General features: G+C 41.0%; 1 protein-coding gene across 1 annotated transcript in view; it reads left to right on the top strand.

Annotated features, from left to right (window-relative positions):
* LOC119850867 (collagen alpha-4(VI) chain-like) overlaps positions 1-23629 on the top strand; it is a 91987-nt gene that overhangs the window by 48185 nt on the left and 20173 nt on the right. Inside the window, 10 exon segments of the mRNA XM_043507126.1 lie at positions 789-851; positions 2425-2487; positions 3216-3266; positions 7464-7499; positions 7615-7677; positions 8050-8112; positions 11949-11984; positions 13245-13281; positions 19032-19043; positions 20175-20675. Of these exon segments, the coding sequence (XP_043363061.1) occupies positions 789-851; positions 2425-2487; positions 3216-3266; positions 7464-7499; positions 7615-7677; positions 8050-8112; positions 11949-11984; positions 13245-13281; positions 19032-19043; positions 20175-20675 (925 nt within the window).

Below are 23629 nucleotides of genomic sequence, written 5' to 3'. Positions count from 1 at the left end.
TTTCGCAATAAAGCTTAGTAACGAATATCCAACTGAGAGAGTTACACTAGTCATTGTAGACCTTGATAATATGGTGCCAAAATAATGGACTTGAAAGAAAATATTGGTTTGTAAATCAGGAGAGAAGAGAAACTTTGTGTTACTGAGCTCTTTCACGGTTATAGTGAAAACGCTTAGATCCAGATTCTGCTCTCAGTTATACTGGTGTATACTGGAGTAACTCCATTGCTTGCTCTGGGCATACACCAGTGTAACTAAACCCTTTTAGTTATTAAGAGTTTTCATTTGGGAGTGGCTACAGGGACTTGCCCATGAGATTCAAGTCTGGGATCTGATGAAAGAACAGAGGACAGCATAGATGGCTGTGGGCGGAATTCCGTTTTCGCTTACACTGGTGTATCACCATTGACTTCAACAGAATTACTGTGGAGTTACACCAGTGTAACTCAGGATCTGGACAAATATATCAAGATTTAGGCATAAACTTCAATTGTGTGATGAAACTCGTGCTTTCAGATCTAGTTACTTTGTATATATATAGCCTCTATGATGCTTTAACAAATAATATCTTAGGAATATTGGAAATCTCAAAGTGTTTACATGGAAAAGAGAAAAGAATTTGCATTGCTGTCTTGCACATCACTATTACTGTTGTTCCTGAAAGCTTTGAGAAATGCCAGTAGATGGGCCAAATGTAATGAATACTTCTAGAGTCATTCCAAGCTCTGGTGAACATTAGCCATTATCTTTTTTCTAATGCATCCTTTAATTTGTGTTTCTGATTGTAGGCTAATCCAGGAGCCCCAGGTGCAGCAGGCTCTCCTGGGAATCCAGGGCCTAGAGGACCACAGGTAAGTATTTTAAGAAGTACATTGTACTTCTGCAGCACCTTTCATTCAATGATCTCATTGCACTTTACAAACACAACACCCCTTTTATATAGGTAAGTATTAGTATAGTTTACATATGGATAAATATAGGCAGCAAAGCTTAGGTCCAGTGTGTTTAGGCACTTTAACTCTCTGATTCAATGGGAGTTAGGTACCTAAATATATTTGAGGCTCAGGCCCTAAGTGACTTATTCGAGGTTGCCCAATCAGTGGCAGAGCTACAGTAGGATGATACATGTGGAACCTGACTTCCCATTTCTTGTTCTAACCACTAGATGCCTTGGTTCCCATCTTGGCGTGGGTCACTCACAAAAAGCTCCTGCATGCTGGGGTGCAGGGGTAACCCATAGATGTGTGTTATAGTTCCCCCTCTGTGCTCAATCTGCAGAAGATATGTGTCCACTATAACCCCAACAAGAAATCCTTGGCTCTTTAGCTCAAGCTGTTGCAGTTTATGGTTTTACTGCTGGCGGTCCTTGAATCAATCCCTTTTGTGTCAAGCAAGACAGTGGCCATCACGTTGGAATCCACCAAGCATGAGTACTGTGGGGATGATTAGGTCAAGAGGATGTTAGACCAAATGGATTGAAATCCACATTTTTAGTCTGATATCACATTAGGAGGTTTTGATTTATGATTTGTTTCTTTTTAAGACTTTTTAGCCCCTCCTTTCCTTTCATTGAATTACCTGTGGTTATGTCTTTGATATGCAGTCTAAATCTATTAAAGAAAAGCAACAGTATCATTTATACATGGTGTTTCATCCAAGGATTTCAAAGTACTTTACCAGTATTACTTAACTCAGCCTCCCAACTTCTCTGAAGTAGGTATTGTTAAACTCAATTTGTACAGAGATAGATTGAGGTTAAGATAGTGGAAGTGAGAAGACCAAAGCTGGGAATAGAATCTAGAAATTTTAACTCCCTGTCTCCAGCCTGTAGCCACCAGATAATGCTGCTTCCTACTGGAATAAGTCACCATCTAAGAAGTGCTGTGCCACACTCAGTCTCCTAAGTCTGGCTTTATTATTTAGTTGGTGTGGTTCTTGCTGGAATAAACTGCATCATGAGATAGTGGAAAGGAATCCAACTAGAACCAAGAACATAACGAAGAGCATACTTTACAATGACAAGCTGAATAATTCAATTCACTCTGACATCACTTGTGTTTCATGCCAGTAGAGTTCCAGTCAGGTTTCTATTGTGTTTGGTATATTTCGCTGTCCTTATTCAGGCAGTATTGCCACTGGTAACAATGGGAGTTTTGCCAGAGTAAGGCCTATGGGATTGGCTGCATGTGTGCACACAGCATTGTCTGACTCGATCTGTGCCTTCCAGTTCCTATGAGAAGAAGCCCCCATAAAAGCTTTGAATCTGGACTGCTATTGAACTTTTACGATTTACATCTTTTAATCTACAGAAAATGCAAGCGCAACTCTTACCCCAGTGACTAACTCCTTTGTACTAAAATCAAAATACTCCTTGGTAAGTCAAATATAAAAAGTGTAATCTCTTTTGTATTTAAATTATAATAGGGTGAACCTGGAGATCCTGGTGAGATGAGTCTGCTGGGACCCACTGGCCCAAGGGGCACGCCTGTAAGTCTTGCTCTTCCTATTCAGGTTCTCTGTGTTGACTGCTGGGAATTGTGAGGCCTTGCAGTTCATCTCATTTTCTTTTTCATTCTATTTTTGTCCATTTAGGATATTTTAAAATCTTTTTGCTCAGTTTTCAGTCTTCTCATTAATGTCACAGCCTTCTTGGCTGGGTTATGCTGAAGGTCGGGCTAGATGATCATCAGTGGTGTGTTCTGGTCTTAGTGTCTATGTATCTTTATTTTGTTGCAAGGAAGATACTTGCGCTTTTTCAGCCACCCATCAGACAAAAGAACTTATTCTCATTTTCAAGCAACTATCTTACAATCATATTTATTTGGTATGGAGTCCAGGCAAATGAATATGCCAGTCAAGATGCAATCTCTGTACTGGACCTATTGTAAATTCTTTTCGAGACTTCCAGGGAAAAATTCTTCTCTCATTGTGAATTGGAGTGAAGAATTTTGCTCTCAGACCCTTGGAGGAAGAGAGAAAATATAAGTGAGGTGCCCTGTAGATTGGAGAGGAGGATATTGGCCTTAGGCTGTATCATCTCTTGGTGGCTTTTGCCATAGCTGCTAGACTGTGTCTGTTACACCCTCCACTACATAATCAGCCATAGCTTCTAAGGTCTCAAAATCATGAGTGCTCCTTTAGGCCAGTGGAGTATTGAATTTACAGCTAACTCTACATTTGAAACTAACCAACAGTATCTTTTCCAACCTATGCAGGGCCCAGATGGCAATAATGGGTATGGTCCTGCAGGAAGCAAAGGAGCAAAGGTGAGATCAAGCAGAGGTCTTTGTCATGGAATGTCATGCCTAATAATAAATAACCAGTCATTTATTTGTTGTGACAAAGGAAATTTCGGACACTGTCTGAGTCCCTCCCCAGAATGCGAGAGGCTAATCCCATCCCCGGTTATATGTACCTTTGTATCAGGCTTTCTGAATTTGGAGCTGCAGTAGTGGTAGTTACCTCCAGTTCTGGCATAGTGGCTCCTGGGACACTGCTTTGGTGCAGACACCATTCCTTCCTTGTTGTGGGGGTAAGATGGGGGAATCAGTTTATTGCACTGACTTTTGGGATACAGCTTATTTCTCCTCCCCCCAGTGCACCCAACCAGCCACTCTAGCTGGTATGTGGAGGGCAGAGCCAAGGCTCTTCCCATTCCCTGCTCCATCCAACCAATTTGTTCATCGAGGGAAGTATTGGTCAAGCTGCTTCCCTGTCTGTGGTGGCTGGAGAGCAGTAGCTATCTGAGGAGCCATTACTTGGTTGAGCAAGGGTATCAGAGGAGAGAGGGAGAGGGAACTTACATCCCCATGCACTTATGCTCAGCAAGAAAGAGCTAGGGACCATCTAGCCCTAAGTTAATATTTATTTACAAAAATAATTAAATAATCTCTTCTAAAAATATAGAAATTATTTACAATAAAAGATCTAAAGTAAGGACCAGGTCCAAAGTTGATAGAATTCTGCGTAGCTCCATTGGAATCAATGGATAACTCCTCTGCACTAGTTGAGGCTCTGGTCCGCTAAGCTGTGAACTTCTCCCCAGATATTTGTATTTAGTAGTTGTTTTTTTGTTTTGTTTTGGATGTGGAGACAGAAAGGGGGAAATATGAGCAAAACCAGCTTGTTACACGCTCTCGCTCAATTCCCTTTCCCGAGTACATCGAGAGATAGCAATGATTTGCTAACAAAAAATGTGTAACTTTGCAGGGACCCATTTGAAAAATAATCTGACTATAAAATTTTATAATACTTTTTCAAAATAAATAAAAATCCCATAATATTCGTTCCAATCATTATGCATATTTATAGATTGGAATAAACAGAAAACCCTGCATACAACAAAAGATGATAAAAGATTTCTGGACACCATCCACTGAAAACTGGCTTTAAGAAATAAGAAAGTCTATCAACAGACAATATTATAATAATATTTTCCAAAAATAAATCTGAGGGGAATAGATGAGTATCAATCTCAGAACTTGCTCCACTGCATCTGCTTTCTTCTGTGTAAAATTTTTATCTAGTTAATCCCCAACAACTGTTCTACTTAAAGGCCATACAAAAAAAGAAATAAAAGGAAGGACAAAGGTTGGGAAGGAAGTTTTTGAAAAATATAGAAAGAACCGACAAGCATACCCATGTTAGCTGTTAATATTGATACACCTCACATTCAATGTTAGATAGTGTGTTGTGCACAAACAACACTCTGAATCTTCTCAGTCTTGATCTAAGCATGCATTAATAATTCCTTTTAGTTCATATGTAAACAAATGGCATACCAGGTGCCATCTTCCTGGTATCTTTTCTTCTTAGCAAAGTTTCCTAACCCCACCCCTCCTTCTCCCCTCCCCCTTGAGTCTTTTCTTTCATTAAGAGAAAGAGAAAACTCCTTCATAATTTTATGCTAGGCATACTTCAGCTAAATAATTATCTGTTTTTACCAGTCTGCTGCAGTTAGCCTGAGCTCTCTTAAGGGTGATAATGACAGCTCCAATAGAAATTGTTCCCTGGAAGTTCTGAATACATTTCTATTGGTTAAATCACTTAACTCCTTGATAGCTACCTTGGGCCTTGTCTTGGGCATCTCTCTTATTGAACTGAAATCTGTTTAAAAAAGATTTAAACTGGTTCAAAACCTTATGTGGACATGCTTATTGCAATTTAGCTTTACTTAGTAATATAGCAACCTGCTTGGAGGGAGGAGCATGGGTTGCAGGAGGGAAGAGTTTGGAGGAGGCACTGGAAGTCATTTGCTGTGCTCCTGGCTAGAATTCTAGCTGCCGTTGCAATATCACTGTCAATATCATAGCTCTCTTCATAAAGAGCCAGTGTAGTTTTACAAGCATGGAATCCTTTCATGTTATTATCCAGCATGCTGTACATGAAACAAGGAATAAAGGAATTGCCAGACTGGATCAGACCCAAGGTCCATCTAGTCCAGTGTCCTATCCCTGCCTGTGACCAGCACCAAATGCTCCATAGGAAGGTTTAAGCCAGGGGTTCTCAAACTGGGGATTGGGACCCCTCGGGGGTCATGGGGCTATTACATGGGAGTCTTGAGCTGTCAGCATCCGCCCCAAGCATGGAATCCTTTCATGTTATTATCCAGCATGCTGTACATGAAACAAGGAATAAAGGAATTGCCAGACTGGATCAGACCCAAGGTCCATCTAGTCCAGTGTCCTATCCCTGCCTGTGACCAGCACCAAATGCTCCATAGGAAGGTTTAGGCCAGGGGTTCTCAAACTGGGGATTGGGACCCCTCGGGGGTCATGGGGCTATTACATGGGAGTCTTGAGCTGTCAGCATCCGCCCCAAGCATGGAATCCTTTCATGTTATTATCCAGCATGCTGTACATGAAACAAGGAATAAAGGAATTGCCAGACTGGATCAGACCCAAGGTCCATCTAGTCCAGTGTCCTATCCCTGCCTGTGACCAGCACCAAATGCTCCATAGGAAGGTTTAAGCCAGGGGTTCTCAAACTGGGGATTGGGACCCCTCGGGGGTCATGGGGCTATTACATGGGAGTCTTGAGCTATCAGCATCCGCCCCAAATCCTGCTTTGCCTCCAGCATTTATAATGGTATTAAATATATAAAAACTTAATTTATAAGGGGGGGTCGCATTCAGAGGCTTGCTATGTGAAATGGGTCACCGGTAAAAAAAAGTTTCAGAACCACTGGTTTAAACCCTGTAGTAGGCAGAAGTGAGGTAATCTGTCCAAACATCTCATCCTTCTCTCTAAGTGCTAGAGATTAGTTCTGAAGCATGAGATTTAATATCCCTTGCAAAAATCTTATTAAATATGTTAACTCTGGATATTCTTGTTACCAGTGTAAATATCCAGTTCCTTTTTGAACAGTTCTTGCCCTCAACAACTTCCTGCGGCCATGAGTTCCACAGCAGAAGGGGGATCCAGGGCTCCATCCATTCCCCACCCTTTCCCACCATTTGGGGGAGTAAATGGATAGCAATCTGCCTAATCACTAGGTGAGCTTGGCCATTTCTGAACCTTCTGTGAGCCATACAAGGTTCCTTATTTCCTTTCTCCCTCATGGTGTGCCTGGCCAAAGCGGAGACAGAATCTAATCCAAAAAAGGTTGGGATCCTCCTAACAACAAAGGGAACAACCTTAAATATAGTCATCTACAAAGGTTACAATAAATTGTATAGGTTCACTAACTAACTTACACTTCATTAAATGCAATGCCTTAGGAAAACAAGTCTACCATGGAAATAAATAGTTGTGGTAGAATCATGTTTGAAGGATCTCTTGGGCAACCGTCCATTTTGATGGTTGTGTGAGAATAATCACTGTGTCCAGATTCAGAAGAGTGAGCTTCCTAAATCAGACACATGCATGGGACAATCTTACAAAGACACAGAGTGAATTCTGCTAGTTTCTTGGTCAGGAAAGGATGTACTTTAGCTCTGACTGGTAGTCACGGAAGCTATTACATTTCTTACCTGCCGACAAATAGCACACAAAAGATTGTGAAATGATTTCCTTTCTTTGAGTAAACATAAACATGACAACAAAACAACCCTACTTCTGATCTATCCCTTGAACCTGAATGCCCCTTTGATTGATATAAGGGAGGGGCCAACACACTGGTACCATTAGGAAACAGCTCCTGGAAAGTGAGATTTGAACCATATACAATGGTCATATGATCACTAAAATAGAATTCCACTTAATTTCACTAAAAATGAAACAAAAAAATGTATAAATAGTAATTAGAAGAGAAATAAAAAACATTGGAAATATTTAAATTGCTGTAGATTTAAATGGGCAGAATGGACTGGTGCCATTTGAGGCTGAGAAATGGCTGTTGTAAATTAAATTGACTGTAACTAAGAAATCTTTAATTTTTTTCTGATTAAAAAATATCATCTTCAAATAAGGAGCAGTGAAAAGGTTAATAAAGTTTTAAGGTCTGTTTTTTTTCCCGATACCAGGGAGAATCTGGATTCCCAGGATATCCCGGTCCACACGTACAATAAAATGGATATTTTCTGATTTTGGTAGATGTTGCTTTGTACTGTGTGTGTCTATATTTTTGTCTGTGTGTTCTTCACTACAGAGATTCTGGTTTTGATTCACTTGTAGGGAGAAGATGGTGATCCAGGCAGTCAAGGAGATAGAGGGTCCAAAGGAATTAGAGGAAAAAGGGTAACTATAATGTTCTTACTCTTTCTGATAAGTATATGTTAAGGGGGTCTTGAATAAAGTTTCTAGAGTTTAGTGGCCCCTAGTCAGAAAGGGATTGAAAATCAGTCTCATTACTTTATTGCTTCAAGGTCTAAGAGGTATGATGATCTCAATCATTAATGTTCTTCACTGATTTCTATTACTTCTGAGGGCTGTTCTATATTGTATATTACACCGTCTTTATTTAAATTGCAGTAGCCAGCTCCTCAACTGGATTTCAATGAAGCTATGGAGATGTTCGTCGGCGATGGATCTGTCCCCATGTCTGTCCTTATAAACATTGAATCAACTGAAAATTTGACTTGATAACTATTCTTGAGTTTCTATTTTTAGGGAAATGCTGGATTTCCAGGTTCAGAGGGAAATCCAGGGGATCAAAGGCCTCCAGGACCACAGGTACCACATTTAAAAACTGAATATTAACCTTGGGATTTGGGATTAATGATGCATTTGACAATGCTGCTCACAATAAAATGTAGTTCACGAGTCAAGCATGAATAGACAGATGTATCCTGCCCTCAGTTATGCCCAAGAAAACCTGCTGGAGGCCATGGAATGGCATGGGTTTAACTGAGGGCAGAATTGTACCTTCCCCAATCTTTTCTCTCCCAGGGAAGATAAAAATTGATTGAAAAATTTCAAAATTGGATTTTTATTTAACTTAAACACACTTTTATTTTAAAAAACAAACGTGTCTAAAATTAAATGTGAAATTATGACAACTTGTGTTAAGGCCAAAATTTACTATAGTCTATTGAAATTGTTTAAATACATACATACAATGCGGCATCAATGAGGCCACCTCAAATATTAAACAGTGCTGCTTTTTTAATTATGTACACAATTGGGGGGAATATCATTTATTTCAATGGGAGTTAGGCACTTAATTGAGCTCTTTACTGTCTGTAATATTTTATGAATATTATAATCTTTTTAGGTGTCTAGTAAGATTTTTAAAAGTGCCTATCTGCATCTTTAAGCACCTAAATACCTTTGAAAATCTGGTCTGTGATAACCCAAAACAATCTGTGAATTCACTGACTAAATTAATACCACCTTTGTGTAATAACTCTATTATTTTACATGTTTTGATAAATCTACTTCTATTTCTTATGTTCCCAACACATAAGATAGTTTTAATTAACAAATAAAAATAGTGCTTTTTTGGTATATTTTAAATTGAATTCCTATTTCCAGCTAAATACAGTTTGACACAAATCCCAAGTGAAAAAATGAACCATGTATTAGCCAATAAACATGTTTCAGTGGTTATACCAACTGCTGAGAAGAATAGCTAGCTCTTACATAGCACTTTTCATCGATAGATTTCAAAACACTTTATAAGGAGATAAGCATCATTATCTCTATTTTACAAATGGGGGGTGTGATGGATTCGGTCACAGAGACCACCTTGGGACTGTTACCTGATGTGCTGAAACTACCTATGAGCCCGTTTTCCCTGTCAGCTTGGAACTCCAGAACCCTGCCTTGTTGAGCCAGGCACCCTAGTTTGCTGCAACACAGACCCAGGTCTAGTCCATGCCCCCAAAGCTTCAGACTTTAACCAAAAACTGCTCAGCAAGTCAACCATCTCCAGCACCCAGACACCCAGTTCCCAATGGGATCCAAACCCCAAATAAATCTGTTTTACTCTGTATAAAGTTTATACAGGGTAAACTCATAAATTGTCCACCCCCTTTACTACTGATAGAGAGATATGCACAGCTGTTTGCTCCCCCAGGTATTAATCACTTACTCTGGGTTAATTAATAAATAAAAGTGATTTTATTACATATAAAAAGTAGGATTTAAGTGGTTTCAAGTAATAACAGACAAAACAAAGTAAGTTACCAAGCAAAATAAAAGAAAACACGCAAGTCTAAGCCTAATACATTTAACAAACTGAATACAGGTAAATCTCACCCTCAGAGATGTTCCAATAAGCTTCTTTCACAGACTAGACTCCTTCTTAGTCTGGGCCTAATCCTTTCCTCGGTACAGTTCTTGTTAGTTCCAGCTCAGGTGGTAACTAGGGGATTTCTCATGACTGGCAGCCCCCTTTGTTCTGTTCCACCCCCCTTTTATAGCTTTGGCACAAGGCGGGAATCTTTTGTCTCTCTGGGTCCCCACCCCTCCTTCTTAATGGAAAAGCACCAGGTTTAAGATGGATTCCAGTACCAGGTGGCCTGGTCACTTGTCCTGTGAGGCCCCAAGCCTCCGTTCTTTCTGGCCTGACTTACAGAGACACAGGAAGGCTTACAAGTAAACAGAGCCATTTACAACCAATTGTTCTAGTTAATGGGAGCGATCAAGATCCTAAGCCACCATTAATGGCCCACACTTTGTATAATTACAATAGGACCTCAGAGTAATACTTCATATTTCTAGTTTTAGGTACAAGAATGATACAGTCATACAAATAGGATGAACACACTCAGTAGATTGTAAGCTTTTTAATGATACCTTACAAGAGACCTTTTGCATAAAGCATTTTCCAGTTACATCCTGTTCACACTCATAAGCATATTTCCATAAAACATATGGAGTGCAAGTCACAGGTGGGACTGAGACATGGAGGTCACCCAGCAGGACCAGTTGCTGAGCTAAGACTAGAACACAGGTTTTTTGAGTCCTAGTGTAGTGCTCTCATCACTACCCCACACTGCCTCCCTAAAGAAAGAATGAAGTTACTTTAGGAAATAAGAGTTATATCATTCACCATTTAAAAAAATAATGAGAAATGCAAAAATAAAAAATCCGAATAAATGTATGTTAATCGGTATAATTGCTTAAAAATGTGTGTAGCGATTGTGTATCCTCCTGGTTAGCAAAGAGAAGTACCAAATTTAGCGTAAAGGCTATCCTGAGTTGCAAAGCAACATGTAATGGTTACCAACCAACTAAATGAACCCTTCTTTAAATACAGTTGCAAACCCAGATTAAAATCAGTTATTTAAATTAAGGTTTCCTCCTTGATGATTTTAGATAATGATTAAAATTGGTGACTTAAATCACTTTGTTTTCAATCAATCCTCCCTGTTTTGTCCTTAAGGGAGTCTGCTGCCTCACACTGGAGCAGGATCCTTGTGGGGAGCCAGGACAGGGGATCCCTCTATGAAGGAAGGGAGCTGCCTGTAATATTTTCCAAATATTATATGTTCCATCCACTGGTTTTATTGTTCCTGTGGTGTTTGCTATATAATTACTTATGGGTAAATTTAGGCATGGGTTAGTTTGCATGTAGACAGGAAAGTGGGCAAACATTGCTGGTAGCTACACATTCACTGATACTTAGAGACAATACAGGTGTTGATCCCTTTAAAGATTACCTCTGACATGCTGGGTTCAACATGCCTGGCTTGACACAGAGGCAGGGGAATTCCATTCAGATGCTGAAACAAAGAACTTTAGAGTGAGTAAAAACATGAGCCCCTGAAAATGAGGAGAAAGAGAGGCAGAGATTGCAGGGGTACAGAATGTCCACCCAGTCCCGGAGGTAGGAGTGTTTGGATATATAGGCCTGCCTACACTTTAGGTAAGACAGAAGCATGCAGACTGTTCTGTTAAACCCCTTTTCTTATTATGCTGTGTTCCTGCAGATAAGATTAAGCAATACTTTGTTCTGAAAAGGCTGTTTGGGTCCCTATTTCACACACAAGTCAGAGTTCCTCAAGGGGAGTCTTGCGGGGCAGCAAAATACAGTTGGGCCTGCTAAACAATCAGGATTGGTACACAAGGTGCTATACCCCAGCACCTTGTCTGAGAAGGGGAGAATCGTGGGATTCCACTCCAGAGAGGCGAAGGCAAGAGGTCTGTCACCTGGCAGGGTTGCACTTGCATACTGAGAGGGGTCGAATGTGCAGATATATCTGAACCGTGACACCCTCTACTAGCAAGAACGTTGGAAACTAATATAATCCTGAATGATGGCACTTCACAGCAGCAGCAAATGCTGAATTTAGGTAACATGCAGGAAAAACTCATTGGAGAAAGTACGTCAAAGTGACAGTCTTCATCCCAACTGTGCAACAGTCTACAGACATCCATGTCGGGAAATATTCTGGGCAATCACATTGGAAAGTCATAAATAGTTGTCAAGAAAACAACACGTGCACTAACACAGAAATGCCTGGTTTTTTCCTAGGGCCTTTGTCATCATTAAATATATATTAAATATGTTCCTGCTCTTAGTATGAGAGTGATTTTCTAACCCGCTGTTAAATTTGTTCCAGGGCACCAAAGGACCAAAGGGCACCATAGCCATGGCTGTATGTAATCATCTCATTTCTAAAACCTAAGTGCATGCTGCATGTAGTTAACAGTTTCATTTTTTTCCATTGAAGAAGCATTGACTGTACAGAGTTTGCTACTAGCCATTGAAGGAAAGCTTCCTTCATGTACTTGCTGCAGTAAAACAATTACAGCCCTGTGTGAAATAAATAACCAAGGACTTAGAAACAATTTTTTAATATGGATTTAAACCAGGCAAAAGTTTTGCAAACAATTTAAACATTAAAACTCTTTTCTCAGTTATGTGATTTGGACTAGTTTACAGAACCTCAAAAGGGACTTCGGGCTAGACCCTGCCCTCTTATACGGGTGTGCTAGAGTGAGGAAAGAGGGCAAAAGAAGCCTTGACCGAAGCACACACACTTCCAGGGTAAACAGCAAAGTAACTTGGGAGAAGGGAAATGCAAATTTGCCCCTCCCTTAGCATTTTCTTCCCCCCCAAGTACTGGCTTGGAAATCAACCTCACACATATTGTCCCCCAAAGCCCTTTGAAGTTCCTAGTACTTTCCAGAGATTGCACAAGTCAGTCTCCTGAAGCAGTTACATACAATTCCACAACAACACATACACAATTACATTTTTAATACAACGGACCCTCAAATTATTAAACTTAAATCAATAATGTTTATCTTAATTCCATAAGCTTTGTCCAGGTTATTGCAGGTCTGTCACATGTCTGCTAGCTAAGGCACATGTCCAACTCAGGCAAGATCACTCAGCAGTCAATAGCATGAGCTAACTAGGGGGCACCTGCTGCTCCTTTTCCAAGGTGCAGAAATATACCCTTCACAGAATAGTGCTCCCCTCATCTTGTAGAATCCTGCTGAGACTATCAGGTTTCCCCCAGCACCCTCTCCACTCCTCCAGCAGCACTGACCAGGCCAATGACTGTCCCATGATCTTATAGATCTTAATGCACAGATACATTATACAAAATGAACAGTTCAGAATGTATCTACTTCATACATTTGAAAAAGGTTAAGAGTCCAATGAAATATAGGAAACTTCTACTATAGCGTTAGGTAAGATCCTGCTGTCAAGTACACCAGTGTACATCCTGAGTAACTGCACAGACTGTAAGGTTGTTACTTTGAATTTATGCAGGATTAAGTGAGCTCAGGATTTGGCACCTGATCCAGTTCCCATGGGAGTCAATGGAAAGAGTCCCATGGATTTTCCAATGGGAGCTGGCTCGGGCTCTTGGCCCTTAATCATCTTTTCATTTTCCCCCCCATAGCCTTGTGGACTTGTTAATTTCACACAAGAAAACTGCCGTAAGTACTGGGTTTATTTCTTTTCCCCCGTTGGAATTTGTATAGCCACAGTTTTTAAATGGAAACATAATGGGCAACTCAATGGCTCAGGGGATGGATCTGAGGCTTTGAGATCTCTAGGTGCTGGTATCAGTCTGACACAAGCTGGTAGTGACTGAAAGTTGTTACCTCTTGTGGCTATTCAGCAACGTATGAGAAACAAGTTTGTACTCCCCGTTTATTTTTTCTGTATCTGAATCATTCACCAAGGTCACAGTCCTTGTTAATGAGCACCCTTGTTGGCAGACTCAGCACAGAGGCCATGGACTGAAAAGGATGTGGAAACTGAGTTACCATCTCCCCCATAGAGCTAACCCTTCCAGGTACAAGCTGGGTCACCTTGATGAATAGTTCAGGGAATCTTGCACTGCCACTGCCTGTGCTGTACCCATTCCATGGATAAATACAATGCCTTAGCCTCCAGGGGTACCTTGCACTTGCATGTACTATGCTCATTTTAACAATATAAACGAGACACACACACAGTCAGATTTTAGCCCATCCATTTTACATTTGATAACACTGTCAAACTCATCAGGGAAAAAGTAAAGCTATAGAAATTTATCATTTCAACTATGCCTTTGAAAGAGAAAAAATATATACATAGATTCATAGATATTAAGGTCAGAAGGGACCATTATGATCATCTAGTCTGACCTCCTGCACAATGCAGGCCACAGAATCTCACCCACCCACTCCTGCAAAAAACCTCCACCTATGTCTGAGCTATTGAAGTCTTCAAATCATGGTTTAAAGGCTTCAAGGTGCAGAGATGCCTCCAGCAAGTGACCCGTGCCCCATGCTACAGAGGAAGGTGAAAAACCCCCAGGGCCTCTTCCAATCTGCCTTGGAGGAAAATTCCTTCCTGACCCCAAATATGGTGATCAGCTGAACCCTGAGCATGTGGGCAAGATTCACCAGCCAGATACCCAGGAAAGAATTCTCTGTAGTAACTTAGATCCCACCCCATCTAACATCCCATCAAAGGCCATTGGGCCTATTTACCATGAATAGTTAAAGATCAATTAATTGCCAAAATCATGTTATCCCATCATACCATTTCCTCCATAAACTTATCGAGTTTAATCTTGAAGCCAGATAAGTCTTTTGCCTCCACTGCTTCCCTTGGAAGGCTGTTCCAGAACTTCACTCCTCGATGGTTAGAAACCTTCGTCTAATTTCAACTCTAAACTTCCCGATGGCCAGTTTATATCCATTTGTTCTTGTGTACACATTGGTACTGAGCTTAAATAATTCCTCTCCCTCCCTGGTATTTATCCCTCTGATATATTTATAGAGAGCAATCATATCTCACCTCAGCCTTCTTTTGGTAAGGCTAAACAAGCCAAGCTCCTTGAGTCTCCTTTCATAAGACAGGTTTTCCATTCCTCAGATCATCCTAGTAGCCCTTCTCTGTAGCTGTTCCAGTTTGAATTCATCCTTCTTAAACATGAGACACCAGAACTGCACACAGTATTCCAGATGAGATCTCACCAGTGCCTTGTATAACAGTACTAACACCTCCTTATCTCTTCTGGAAATACCTTGCCTGATGCATCCCAAGACCGCATTAGCTTTTTTCACAGCCATATCACATTGGCGGCTTATAGTCATCCTGTGGTCAACCAATATTCCAAGGTCCTTCTCCTCTTCCGTTACTTCTAATTGATGAGTCCCCAGCTTATAACTAAAATTCTTGTTATTAATCCCTAAATGCATGACCTTGCACTTTTCACTATTAAATTTCATCCTATTACTCCAGTTTACAAGGTCATCCAGAGCTTCCTGTATGATATCCTGGTCCTTCTCTGTATTGGCAATACCTCTCAGCTTTGTGTGATCTGCAGACTTTATTAGCGCATTCCCACTTTTTGTGCCGAGGTCAGTAATAAAAAGATTAAATAAGATTGGTCCCAAAACCGATCTCTGAGGAACCCCACTGGTAACCTCCCTTCAGCCTGACAGTTCACTTTTCAGTATGACCCACTGTAGTCTCTCCTTTAACCAATTCCTTATCCACCTTTCAATTTTCATATTGATCCCCATCTTTTCCAATTTAACTAATAATTCCCCATGTGGCACGGTATCAAATGCCTTACTGAAATCTAGGTAAATTAGATCCACTGCGTTTCCTTTGTCTAAAAAATCTGTTACTTTCTCAAAGAAGGAGATAAGATTGGTTTGGCACGATCTACCTTTTGTAAAACCATGTTATATTTTGTCCCATTTACCATTGACCTCAATGTCCTTAACTACTTTCTCCTTCAAAATTTTTTCCAAGACCTTGCATACTACAGATGTCAAACTAACAGGCCTGTAGTTACGCAGATCACTTTTTTCCCCTTTCTTAAAAATAGGAACTATGTTAGCAATTCTCCAGTCATATGGTACAACCCCTGAGTTTACAGATTCATTAAAAATTCTTGCTAATGGGCTTGCAATTTCGGGTGCCAATTCCTTTAATATTCTTGGATGAAGATTATCTGGGCTCCCCGATTTAGTCCCATTAAGCTGTTCGAGTTTTGCTTCTACCTCAGATATGGTAATATCTACCTCCATATCCTCATTCCCATTTGTCATGCTACCATTATCCCCAAGATCCACATTAGCCTCATTAAAGACTGAGGCAAAGTATTTGCTTAGAAATTAGGCCATGCCTAGATTATCCTTACCCTCCACTCCATCCTCAGTGTTTAGCGGTCCCACTTCTTCTTTCTTTGTTTTCTTCTTATTTATATGGCTATAGAATCTTTTACTATTGGTTTTAATTCCCTTTGCAAGGTCCAACTCTATTTGACTTTTAGCCTTTCTCACTTTATCCCCACATGTTCTGACCTCAATAAGGTAGCTTTCCTTGCTGATCCCTCCCATCTTCAATTCCCTGTATGCTTTCTGCTTTTTCTTAATCACCTCTCCGAGATGCTTGCTCATTCAGCTTGGTCTACAACTCCTTCCTATGAATTTTTTCCCCTTTCTTGGGATGCAGGCTTCCGATAGCTTCTGCAGCTTTGACTTGAAGTAATCCCAGGCCCCCTCTGCCTTTAGATCCATAAATTCTTCAGTCCAATCCAATTCTCTAACTAATTTCCTTAATTTTTGAAAGTCAGCCATTTTGAAATCAAAAATTCTAATCGCTGATTTATTTTTGTTTATCCTTCCATTCAGTTTGAACTGAATTAGCTCATGATCACTTGAACCAAGGTTGTCCCCTACAACTATTTCTTCTATGAGGTCCTCACTACTCACCAAAACCAAATCTACAATGGCATCCCCTCTTGTCGGTTCAGCAACTACTTGATGAAGGAATCCATCAGCTATCGCATCCAGGAAAATCTGAGCCTTATTATTATTACTAGCACTTGTGCTCCACTCTATATCTGGGAAGTTAAAGTCTCCCATGATCATGCAGTTTTCATTAGTATTTGAAGTATAAAAAATGAAGTATTTACTTCATTAAAAACATTAAAGAGGGCTCTATCCATATCCAAATTAGATCCCGGCGGTCTATAGCACACCCCAAGCACTATCACAGAGAAGGCTCTAGTAGTTTTCTTCCCCAATGTGATTTACCCAGACGGACTCTGTCTTATCCATTCCATCACTTCTTATTTCTTTACATTTTACCTCATCATTGATATACAATGCTACTTCACCACCTTTACCTTTATTTCTGCCTTTCCTAAACAGCACATACCCTTCAATATCTGTAGTCCAGTCATGACTACTATTCCACCATGTTTCTGTTATCTCTATAATATCTAGTTTCACTTCCTGCACCAGTAGCTCTAGTTCCTCCATTTTGTTACCTAGGCTCCTCACATTGGTGTACAAACATTTTAATTTTTGCTGTTTGGCCTCGCTCACATTCTTTACCCGATTAGGCACAGACATTCTACAGCCAGTATGATCTATTAGACTTGTATCCACACTGCTCTTCCTCCTTATGTCCATTCTCCTACTCACAGCTGTATCCTTTCTTACTTTGATTTCTTCCCTCTCAATGCTAAAATCCAGTGTGGAGATTACCTGGACATCTCCCAGCCATCTCCCCCAAATTCTCTTAATCAGTTTTACCAGCCTCCATCCTAGAAGACTATTTCCTTCCCTACTTAGGTGAAGTCCATCCCGAGAGAACAGTCCTCTGTCCATGAATGCCTCCCAGTGGCCATACATCCCAAAGCCCTCCTTATAGCACCATGGCCTGAGCCATCTGTTGATAGTCATAATCTTGTCACACCTTTGTTGCCCTTCTCTAGGAACAGGCAGAATCCCACTGAAGATCACCTGAGCCTAGATTTCCTTAAGTGTCTTCCCCAGCGTGGCATAGTCTCCCTTGATACATTCCAGCGAGAATCTAGCCGTATCATTTGTTCCCACATGAAGGATGATCAGTGGATTCTTTCCCGCTCCCTTTAGGATCCTCTTCAACCTCAAGTCCACATCCCGTATCTTAGCACCTGGAAGACAGCACACCCTTCTATTCTCTGGATCAGCTCTGGTTACAGACCTGTCCATTCTTCTCAGTAAGGAGTCCTCGATCACGTAGACCTGCCTTTTCCTGATGACAGTGCGATTCTCCAGTCTACCCCCTGTTCCCTCTGGCTGCAAGTTCTTTCCATTCCTATTCTCCCTTGTAATCCTCTTCAACCCATCCTGTATCCTCCTGGGCTCATATTTGGTGTAGTCTCCATTGACTCTTCCCCTTTTCCTATAAGACTAGCTGCTCTTCTCTTCTTCCTTGCCCTTCCACCTTCAGTGACCACCTGCTGAGCCCCTTCTTCGTTTTCCAACTCTGCAAACCTGTTCTTGAGCTCTATTTCTCCTTCGCTAGCCCATCTTTTCCTCTGCCAGGTTCTCTTAGTCACATGCTTCCATTGTCCATTTTCTTCACCCAGCAGTTTCCCCTCAGAGTTCTTCAGTCCTGCTTCCATCTGCAAGTCTGAGCTTTTCCCTTCAGCTGCCTCATGTCTTTGCTCCATAATCCACTCAAACCCCCTTCTAAACTCAACCAGACTTTCCACCTGCATCTTCAGTCCTCGGATCTTTTCTTCCATCAGTTCTATCAGATGGCACTTCATGCAGATGAAACTCTTTTCAGGTACCCCGTCCAGGATCATGTACATACTGCAGCTTCCACATCCAGTCATCTTCATTGTGTCTTCCACTACATGATCTCCCTTAATTGGCTCCCATTAATATTTTCTTCCTCTTTGTCTCTCTCTCATTTGGGCTAACCTGCTCTCCAAAGCACCTTGCGCAAGTAACTCAACTGGGTACTGAGGAACTCTATGCTGGAGAGAGGAAAGTACCTTCCTATCACCTGCCCCTCAGCCATGGAGCCCCCACCCTCCTGTGCAATAGAACACATGCAACCTCCACACCTCTGGGCTCCGGGCCATGAAGGAGGTAAATACCCTAAGCATGGCCTTCTTAAATTCTACTCAGCAGAACTGCAGTTTGACTGCTGTAGGGTCCTCTGCACCAGTGGATAGAAGAGAAGGTACAATTTCCCCCTTGATGACAGAAGCAGATTATATAGATTCTGGAGCTAATCCAAAGGTTCAAGAAGCTTTGAATCAGGCTCTTTATTCAAAGCAAGAGTATCACATAGAATCATAGAAGTATAGGGCTGGAAGAGACCTCAAGAAGTCATTGAGTCCAGCCTGCTGTGCTGCAGCAGAACCAAGTAAACCCAGAGCATTCCTGAGCAGCTTGTCTAGTTTGTTTTTAAAAGCTTCCAATGATGGGTGCTCTATGACCTCACTTGGAAGCCTAACTACCTTGATAGCTAGAAAGTTTTTCCTAATATCTAACCTAAATCTCCCTTCCTGTAGATTAGGCCCATTACTTGTCCTACCTTCAGTGGACATGGAGAACAATGGTCATGGTTCTCTGTATAACAGCCCTTAACAGATTGGAAGACTGTTCTCAGGTTCCCCCCTCAGTCTTCTTTTCTCAAGACTAACCATGCCCAGTTTTTAAAACTTTTCATCACAGGGCAGGTTTTCTAAGCTTTTTATCATTTTTCTTGCTCTTCTCTGAGCTCTTTCCAATTTGTCCACATCTTTCTCAGCTAAATTGTGGCACCCAGAATTGGACACAGTACTCCAGGTGGGGCCTCAGCAGTGCCAAATAAAGTGGGACAATTACCTCCTGTGTCTTACATACAACACTCCTGTTAATACACTCCAGAATCATATTAGTCTTTTTGCAGCTGTATCACGTTAATGACACATTCAGTCTGTAGTCCACTGTAACCCCCAGGTTCCTCTCCAGCAGTACTATCACCTCGATAGTTATTCCCCATTTTGTAGTTGTACTTTGATTTCCCCCCCAACTGTAGTACTTTGCACTTGTCTTTATTGAATTTCATCTTGCTGATCTCATACTAACTCTCTAATTTGTCAAGGTCATTTTGAATTTTAAACCTGTCCTCTAAAGTGCTTGCAGCCCCTTCCAGCCTGTTGTCATGTTCAAAATTTTATAAGCATACGCTCTACTCCATTATCCAAGTCACTAATGAAAATATTAAATAGCTCTGGACTGACCCTTGCAGTATGCCTAGATATGTCCTCCCAAAGTGACAGCAAACCACTGATAACTATTCTTTGAGTTTGGTCCTTCAACCAGTTGTGCACTCACCTTATAGTAATTTCATGCCACTGTATGAATGGATACAATCTAATCAAGTAACTGTAAAACAAAGGGTAATTCTCTCTTTTTTTCTCTCCCTTCACTCCCTTCTATCTTGCTTATCAGGTAAATAGCTCTATACTCTGTTTCTTCCTTAGACTGTAGAAGCAATGACAACATTGGTTTATGGATACCCTTTCACACAGTACGTTTATTTCAAGGTACAGCCAAATGTCCAGTATATCCAACTGAATTGGTGTTTGCCCTCGATATGTCTGAAGATGTTACCCCAGCAGCATTTGAAAGAATGAGGGATATTGTGATATCTTTGCTGCGGGTCATCAAGCTCAGTGAAAGCAACTGTCCGACTGGTGCCCGCATCTCCATAGTTTCATACAATACCAACACAAGGTACCTCATCCGATTCCCGGAATTCCAGAGGAACAGCTTGCTGCTGGAAGCAGTCCAAAGAATACCGCTGGAGAGGTCCTCGGGCAGACGCAATATTGGAATGGCCATGAGATTCATTGCAAGGAATGTGTTCAAGCGGGTTCGTCAGGGTGTTCTCGTAAGAAAAGTTGCCATATTTTTCACTAGTGGCCCATCACAGGATGCTACCTCCATCAACACAGCAGTGCTGGAATTCGGTGCTCTGGATGTCACTCCTGTGGTGATTGCCTTCACCACAGGAGTGATATGGGAATGGGAAATGGGAAATCTCAGTGAGAAGTGATCATCCTTTTGATTAACAGTTGTTTTGCTAGTTCATGAGAATATTTATGCACTCAAGTTAATAACTTATAAAAGGAAGGTTTAGATCAGGGGTTCTCAAACTTCATTGCACCGCTGGGGTCCCAGGCCCCAGCAAGTCTAAGCCAGCCACTTTGGGGTCCTGATCCACAGTTTGAGAACCTCTGGTTTAGATCATAACAGCTTTTAAGAAGGGAATATTTTAGTGACATCTGAATTAAAATTAATCCTGATTTATTTCATGACAAATAACAAACAACTGACTCACTTCTGTTATTGTCTGTCCTGGTGTAAATTCAGATTACACCATGCTCATTTCACTTGCTGTGTCATAGAAGGTTCCATTCTAACATTGACAGTTGCTAAGCATTTGTCAGGGAACACATACAGCCTGGTTTATGTACAAACCTGGGGCCATATTTTCTGGAGCATTCAAATGCAGAAGACTTCAGACAAACCACTCTATTTTCCCCAAAGAAAACTGAATTCAGTGAAACATTTTAATAAATGCATTGCCATTAGCTACAACAAAGACGAAAGCTTTTGTCTTAAAATATGATTTTAGGCTGAAGCACAGTAAATAGAAAAATAACTGTTGCATACCATATGCTACCAAACCTTAAAGGAAACATTTCAGGGGTTGTTTAAAGTTTTTGGTTTTTCTCTGCAAAGAAACCCTCCACAAATGGTACCATGGGTTCCGTATTCCTTATCTGTGAATTATTTCTATATCAACTATGCTCAGTTTTAAGTTAAATAAAAACGTTTTTTCTTGTTGCCAGCCCTTCAGATCAACCTAAGATGCAAGCTGAGTTCTCTCCTCCTTCTGTATCATCAGCAATGGCAGGCTTTGAGGCTAAATGCTGCCTTAGCTACTGTCACAGTTTCAGGTAACTGCACTTCTATCCCCGCCTCTGTGGTCAACTCCAGAAGTGCCAAGTTGGATCTCAGCTCTCCAGCCATCACTTTTCTCTGGGCAGGAAGCCTTGACCCATTCCCTTCTGAAGTTCTGACCAGGGAGTTTTAACGCTGCATAGCTCCCTGCCACATACTGTGATATCCCCAGCAAGCCAATCTGCCTAATGGACAGTGCCTGCCTGTGTGTTGCTTTCTCTTCAAGGGCTATGAACAGTGTATTGCCAGCAGTTAAAAGTTACCACCCAGCTCTTTCTAGGCAAGCATATTTATTTTAAAGGTAAAGGCATTCCCAAAACATAATAAAAACAAATTAAACAGATTTAAACACACACTAACCATACCAGTAGTCACCCACCAGTCTTATCGGGCCCTACTAGGCCAAAGTCTCAAACTCAAAGGCCAGAAGGGAACCAAGATCATCTAGTCTGACCTCCTGCACATTGCAGGCCACAGAACCCCATCCACCCATATCTGTAGTAGGGGACCCATAACCTCTAATTGGGTTACTGAAGTCCTCAAATCATGCTTTCAAGACTTGATTTAAAGTTACAGAGAATCCACTATTTATTTATTTTTGTTCAAACCAGTAAATGACCCTGTGCCCCACCCTGCAGAGGAAGGAAAAAAACCCCAACAGTCTCTGATCTGGGGAAAAATTCCTTCCCAATCCCAAACATGGCAATCAGTTAGATCTGGAGCAACTCAGGAAGATGCACCAGCCAGACACCTGGAAAAGAATTCTCTGTAGTAACTCAGAGTCCTCCCCATCTAGTGTCCCATTGCCAGTTTTTGGAGATATTCGCTAATAGCAGTCGTGAATATGCCATTGTAGGCAATCTCATCATATCATCCCCATCCATAAATTTGTAAAGCTCAGTCTTTAAACAAGTTAGGTTTTTTTTGCCACCACTACTCTCCTTGGAAGGCTGTTCCCAAACTTCACTCCTTGGATGGTTAGAAACCTTCATCTAATTTCAAGCTTAAACTTATTGATGGCCAGTTTATATCCATTTGTTCTTGTGCCAACATTGGCCCTTAACTTAAATAACTCCTCTTTCTTCCTGGTGTTTATCCTTCTGATGTATTGATAAAGAGCAATCATATCTCCCCTCAGCTTTTGTATTTGTTAGGCTAAACAAGCCAAGCTCTGTAAGTCTTGTAAGGTAGGTTCTCCATTCCTCTGATCATCCTAGTAGCCAGTCTCTGCACCTGTTCCAATTTGAATTAATCTTTCTTAAACAAGGGAGACCAGAATTGCACACAGTGTTCCAGATGAGATCTTACCAGTGCCCTGTATAATGGTAATAACACTTTCCTATCTCTACTGGAAATTCCTTGTCTCATGCATCCTAGATTTGCATTAGCTTTTTTCATGGCCCCATTATGTTGGCGGTTCATAGTTATCATGTCTTTGACCTATACACCCAGGTCTTTCCACTCCTCTCTTGCTTCCAGCTGATACATCCCTAATTTATAGTAAAAACTCTTGTTGTTAGTTCTTAAAGCTATGACACTGCACTTAGTACTATTAAATTTCATCCCATTTCCATCACTCCAGTTTTCAAGGTGGTCCAAATCTTCTTGTATGATATTCCGGTCCTCCTCTATATTGGGAATATCTCCAACTTTGTGTCAGCTGCAGATTTTATTAGCACACTCCTACTTTTTGTGCCAAGGTCATTAATGAAAATATTAAATAAGACTGGTCCTTGAGGATCTGCATTAGTAACCTCCCTCCAGTTTGCCAGTTCACCTTTCAGTATGACCCTCTGTAGTCTCCCCTTTAACCAGTTCCTTACCCACCTTTCAATTCTCTTATTCATCCCCCTCTTCTCCAATTTAACAAATAATTTCCCATGTGGACCTGTATCAAATGCTTTACTGAAATCCAGATATGTTAGATCTACTGCATTCCCTTTGTTTAAAAAATTGGTTATCTTCTCAAAGAAAGATCAGGCTGGTCTGGCATGATCTACCTTTTGTAAAACCATGTTGTATTTTATCCCAA

Source organism: Dermochelys coriacea, chromosome 2, assembly GCF_009764565.3.
Source record: "Dermochelys coriacea isolate rDerCor1 chromosome 2, rDerCor1.pri.v4, whole genome shotgun sequence".
Classification (NCBI taxonomy): Eukaryota; Metazoa; Chordata; order Testudines; family Dermochelyidae; genus Dermochelys; species Dermochelys coriacea.
Note: the sequence above shows the minus strand (reverse complement) of the source record. Positions and strands in the feature narration are given on the sequence as shown.